The following is a 6391-nucleotide window of genomic DNA, read 5'->3' as shown; positions in this document are numbered from 1 at the left end:
CTGTACTCAAACCTTAAATTAGCGACAGAACATTTGCTAGGTAATTTTTTTAAAATTCTTAACCAAAAAAATAAAAAAATTCAAACACCCGCGGCTTCTTTTATTGGAGCAATCAAACACACGTTTGGAAATTTGACTAAAAGTTAATATTCAACTATTGATTTATTTTGAATAATATTATTTTTTTTATTTTTTAAAAAATATTAAAATATTAAATTTTAACTAATTTTTCTAAACAATCATAAGGATTACTTTTTCACATATAGTTAATTCTTTATTGCTGACTTTATATTTTAGAAAAAAACAAATTATTGTCATTTATGATGTATGTGGTAAAATAATTCTTTATATTCATTTATGTATATTTTATATAAATGGATTCAGATTTCTCATGAATTTTATTTTAATAATTCCATAATTGTTAATACATGAGAATTACTTCTATTTTTAAATCAAGATTGTTATTTATTTTTTGGGCAAATTACATATACACCCCTTGAGGTTTGGCTAAATTACAGATACCCCTGAGGTTTCGAAAATTACATCCCGCCCCCTGAGGTTTGTATTTTTATAACAATTTGCCCCCTGAGGTTTATATTTCATAACAAATTACCCTCTAATTTCTTATGCAAATATAGCATTCAGCGAGAAATTCGTAATTTCTCAAACCTCAGGGGGCATCTGTAATTTAGCCAAACCTCGAGGGGTGTATATGTAATTTGCCCTTATTTTTTCAAAATAGGAATATTATAAAATCATTACAAACAAATTAAACATTCAAATTCAACATAAACTGTAGAAAGAGAAAATAAGAGAGATAAAGGTGGTAGGTGTGAGATTGACTGAACCACCGTCCCACACACATACCATTCTCTCAAGTGTTTTCCCTCTACTTTCCTTCCTCATCACACACGCACACCCTCTCTCGCTCTCTCTCTTTCTCACCACTATAAAAACCCCAACCCTCCATTTATTTTTCTCAGCTTGGACGTTCTCACGGAACAACAAGCTTTAAAAAAAACACACACAAAACACAAACAAAACAAAAAACAACTGTTCATTTCTAACCAGCCCTCTCTTCTTTTCCTTCCATTTTTATAACAATCATTTGAAAGAATTCAAGATCGAATTCTAAGGGGAAAAAAAAAAAATGCAGTCTCTCACACCTTCTACGAGTATTAGTCTCAAGTCTCTAATTACCACGAAATCTCCGATTTCCACCAACCGAGTCGCGCCGAGTCGACTACTCGTGAAATGCGTGTACCGGTTCGACTCTGCCAATGCTACGTCAAACGCAGCCACAACCAACGCCAACGTCTTGTGCGGCGGCGTTGGCTCCTGCCGAGCCGACTGGCAGAGCTCCTGCGCCATCCTGGCCAGCAAGGTGGCTTCCCAGCAGCAAGACACCGAAAAGAGCGGCAACTCTGACATCACCGCCGTCAACGGCCACAAAACCCTAGATCTCGTCCCTATCGATAACCTTCCGAAGGCGCTCACCATCGCCGACCTATCTCCGGCGCCGATTCACGGCAATAAGCTCCGAGTCGCCTACCAAGGCGTCCCCGGCGCTTACAGCGAAGCCGCCGCCGGCAAAGCCTATCCGAACTGCGAAGCCGTCCCTTGCGACCAGTTCGAAGTCGCATTCCAAGCCGTCGAGCTCTGGATCGCCGACAGAGCCGTCTTGCCGGTAGAGAACTCTCTCGGCGGAAGCATCCACCGGAACTACGATCTCCTCCTCCGCCACCGACTCCACATCGTCGGCGAAGTCCAGCTCCCCGTCCACCACTCCCTCCTCGCTCTCCCAGGCGTTCGAAAAGAATATCTGACTCGCGTGATTAGCCATCCTCAAGCCCTAGCTCAGTGCGAACACACTCTCACCAAACTAGGCCTCAACGTGGTTCGCGAGGCCGTCGACGACACCGCCGGAGCGGCGGAGTTCGTCGCCGCGAATAACCTCCGCGACACGGCGGCGATCGCTTCATCACGCGCCGCCGATCTCTACGGACTCCAAATCTTGGCCGACGGAATCCAGGACGATTCGAGCAACGTGACTCGGTTTGTGATGCTTGCTCGAGAACCGATCATACCGAGAACAGACCGACCTTTCAAGACGAGCATAGTGTTCGCGCATGATCAAGGAACTTCGGTGCTGTTCAAGGTGTTGTCGGCGTTCGCGTTTCGGAATATAAGCTTGACGAAGATAGAGAGTAGGCCGCACAGGAGCAGGCCAATTCGGCTAGTGGATGATCAGAATGAAGGAACAGCGAAGCATTTCGAGTACATGTTCTACGTGGATTTCGAGGCTTCAATGGCGGAGGTGAGAGCGCAGAACGCGCTCGCGGAGGTTCAGGAGTTCACCTCTTTCTTGAGGGTGTTGGGGAGCTATCCCATGGACATGACACCTTGGTGCCCCTCCCGGGAAGATTAGCAAAACCCTTCTCTCTCTCGCTATCTCTCAATATTTATTTAAAAAAATATTTAATTTCTTCTTTTTTTTTTTCTGTTTTTTTTTGTGGTTAGAATTTTTAATTCATCAAGGAAGGAAGAGACGAGAAAAAGAGTTGTTGTTAATGGGGTAAATATGTATAAAGTTGATGTCATCATGAAAGTTGTGGCTTTCTTTATGAGATTTGTGAATATCATCTTATTACCACCCCACGCAATCTTTGTAATTTTCATGTTTGAGATAATGAAGAAAGAAAGAAACTTATTTTATTTGTAGTTCCTATGATTTCTTTTTTTTTTTTTTTGGTTGTTATTTGCATCATAATATATATAACTATTTCATTTTCTTCATCATCAAGTTTTATTAGTATTGCTCCTAAATGAAAATACTCGCATACTTTCACCTTGCAATGACAAAAAAATTACATCCCCTAATCTAATTTTTTTTGGCGATTTAATTGTCCACATTTCACTATTTATTTATTTTTTTTATTTTTGGACAAATTTCACTACTCATTTGGGTTCAACCACTCTGCCTAAAGATTTTTAATTAATTCAAAGTAGATATTTTACATTCTGATTTGATTATTTTCTCATTCTTGGTATTGTTTTGTTTTTCTTTTCAACTAACAACTTAACTGAAGTTTTTATTATTTTTTTTTATTATTTATTTATTTATTTTTTTCATTGTGTTTCACCTTATTGTGGTTTTTATGAGTAAAGTTATACAGTAAATAAAGTTTGTAGATGTGATATCCTTTTTCGATTCTCCTATAGTGTGCACCCAGTAGAATATGTACCCCATCACAAAATGTGTAATTTTATTATATTATTTTATAATATTAATCATAAAATATGTAATATTATCATAAATTAATGTAACAAAAAATATTGTAATTAAATTTTTGGACGTTTGGACATTAAACAAAAAATGAAATGATTGCCAAGTCACACCATAGCGGTTTCCTTCTTTCGATTTTTATGGTCTTTTGAGTTACTTTTATTTATTTATTTTTATTTTAATAATGTACATTGCGTAACCCTTTCATTTTCAAATCTAAATCTTTATTATTGTGATTTATGTTTTTGCTTGAGTTTTTTAGATTAAGTTTTTTAAAAATTGAGTTTTTTGTTTTTTGTGTTTTTTTTATTTTTATTGAATATTTTTAAAATTTTAAGCATTTTTTTAGATGTACCTTACTTAGATGTATCTAAAAAGTAAAAAATTTGTGAAAAAATATTTTTAAAAATTAACAAATACATAAAAATAAAAAAAACATACTAAATTTTCGTATTTTTTTTTGTATTTTTGATATTTATTAAATTTTTAAAAGTTTTTTTTACAAAAATTATACTTTTTATATATATTTATGTTAAGTGTGTTTAAAAATTAAAAAAAAATTACTTAAAATATTTTTAAAAATCAATAAAAATAAAAAAATACAAAAAATAAAAAAATAAATTTTTTTTGAAAACTGTTTTCAAAAAAAACGAAACCAAACATTACATCATTGTGAAGTCTTATATGGAATCTGTTTCAAAGGTCTAGGTGACACAAAAAGTTGCTTTTTGTGTACCGAAAATACTAGCTTTTGTTTGGTAACTTCAATTTTAATTAAAAAATTAAAAAGTCACTATAAATTATCATATTATTTTATTTTTTTTACATATTTTTTTATAAAAAATTAAAAAATTATTAAAATAATATACTTCCAAACGAGGCTTAGATAAGTATAAACACGCAATATGCTTAAATAGAAAATTTTGAGTTTTTGCTTTGTATCAAGGTGAATTTAGTGGAAGGGTCGAAGGTGGTGGTAATATAAAAATGACCCCGCTAGGTAGCTCGAAAGATGGGAGGCTTGACTGGCTCGAGACTAAAACGCTGTTGTTTTGGTTTTTTTTTTTTTTTTTTGTTTTTCGTAACTCACAAGTTCCATAGAGAAGGAAGAAAGAAGAAGAAGAGAAGTGGAGAGGAAGAATCAGACAGATCAAACCCAAAACTCAAAACCAAAAATCAAACTAACAAATCAAACCCACAAATTAAAACCAAAAATTCAACCTAAAGAGATTTAAATCAAAACAAAAAATCAAACTCACAAATTAAAACCAAAAATCAAACCTACGGAGATTCAAATTAAAGCTACGTGTGTAGCAGAGAGATAAGATGAGATGAGAGACATCCATAATAATAGAGAGGCCATTGAATGCTTCACCACCCACCTTACCTAAACTTTATTAATAAGTAGCTCATCAATCTCTCCTAACACACAGACATACACAAGAGAAAGAGAGGAAAAGAGTCTCCTCTGTGTGATGTATACAGATCTGTCTATATACAAATCCATTTCTCCTCTCCATCTTTTTTTTCTCCTCCTCTTCCTCCTCCTCTCCATCTTTCCTCCTTCTCTCTCTCCATCTTCTGTCGATTCAGAGAAAAAATTGATCTGTGGTTTTCAAATCTATTCCCCCTCTCTGTAAACAGGAAAGAATAAATTGAAAAAAAAAAACCCAAAACGACGTCGTTTTGAGTATTCGAGCCAATTCGAGCCGCATGTTTTTCGAGCTACGAAGTATTTTCCATATAAAAAAGGAGATGATGGCAGCCATAGTGGCGGCGAGGGGTAGTGATAATGAAAGGGGATGGTGGTGGTCGTTGAAGCCAAATGATGGTTTTGTGTGTAAAAGATGTAAGAGGATAAAAGATGACTAGAGGGCATAACATAACAAAGCTGCTACAGGGCCCGAACATTTCAAGCTCGAATTTGTCCCGAATCCAAAACGACGTTGTTTTGGATTATCTTACCGGTAAGAGAATTGTAATATATCTTACCGGTAAGAGAATTTTATTACATGTTACCGGTAAGAGAATCCAAAACGACGTCGTTTTGAGTTTCGAGCCAATTTCAAGCCAAACAATTTCGGGCCCTCAAACATTTTTCCATAACATAATTCAAAGTCTGTGACCTTGTAGTTTATTCTAAACGTGCATAACTAGTAGGCTCAGTGTATTTGGTTTTAGTTTTTTAATTTTTTTTTTTGTGTTTTTTTTTTAATTTTTAGTAAATATTTTTAAAATTTTAAGTATATTTTTTACTTTTTTTAGATATATTTTACTTAGATGTATCTAAAAAGTAAATTATTTGTAAAAAAATTAATAAATACACAATAATACGAAAATATACTAAATTCTTTTATTTTTTATATTTAATAAATTTTCTAAAGATTTTTTTTCACAAATATTATACTTTTTAAGTATATTTATATTAGGTGCATCTAAAAAATTTTTTTAAAAAATTGCTTAGAATATTAAAAAATTCAATGAAAATAAAAATATGAAAAATAAAAAATTTTAATTTTTTAAAAAATGAATCTTAAAACAAGTTGATTATTTTATTTTTTTTTTATTTTTTTTTTATTTTTTTGTTGGTGTGTTTTGGTCTTGGGCCATAATTGGTTATGACAAATGTAGGGGTGTGCACATGTCTCCTTGTCTCCCTTTAAAAAAAAAGAAAAAAAAAAAAATTGTTGAGGAGGCAAAGGTCCTTTGGTAGGATGGCTCTTCTTGTCTTACTTTTTCTTTTTCACCTACCCAAAGAGTTTTAATTTCTTTTCATTTATTAAACAATAATTAAAGAAATCTTCCTAACTCAACCCGATCATCTTGTTGAATCCGTGACCAAGTTATACTTTGATTCTTTCACACTTTATTACAAAAATGATGTAGCAAAATTTATAAATTTTTTAACAACTATAACGTAATTGAACTATTATCGCTCGCAAAAATAAGTGTGTTTAGTTTCAACTTTCTGAATTCAGTTTTTTGAAAATTGAGTTTTTTATTTTTCATATTTTTTTTTGTTTTTTGTGAATATTTTTTAAATTTTAAATAATTTTTTTATTTTTTTAGATGCATTTTACTTGGATATATCTAAATAGTAAAATA

General features: G+C 33.1%; 1 protein-coding gene across 1 annotated transcript; it reads left to right on the top strand.

Annotated features, from left to right (window-relative positions):
- Positions 1-731: 731 nt before the first annotated feature.
- LOC114287550 (arogenate dehydratase 1) lies at positions 732-2715 on the top strand. The gene has a single exon (XM_028230935.2). The coding sequence runs from the start codon at positions 1151-1153 to the stop codon at positions 2426-2428; it is 1278 nt and encodes a 425-aa protein (XP_028086736.2). The 5' UTR covers positions 732-1150; the 3' UTR covers positions 2429-2715.
- Positions 2716-6391: the final 3676 nt, after the last annotated feature.

The sequence above is a fragment of the Camellia sinensis genome, chromosome 12, assembly GCF_055761805.1.
Source record: "Camellia sinensis isolate YWXY chromosome 12, ASM5576180v1, whole genome shotgun sequence".
In the NCBI taxonomy this organism is placed as follows: domain Eukaryota; kingdom Viridiplantae; phylum Streptophyta; class Magnoliopsida; order Ericales; family Theaceae; genus Camellia; species Camellia sinensis.
The sequence above is the reverse complement of the archived record's forward strand: the minus strand, read 5'-3'. Positions and strand labels throughout refer to the sequence as shown.

Excerpts from the sequence above, each read along its gene's own strand:
- LOC114287550 (XM_028230935.2), top strand. The coding sequence starts at position 1,151 with ATGCAGTCTCTCACACCTTCTACGAGTATTAGTCTCAAGTCTCTAATT.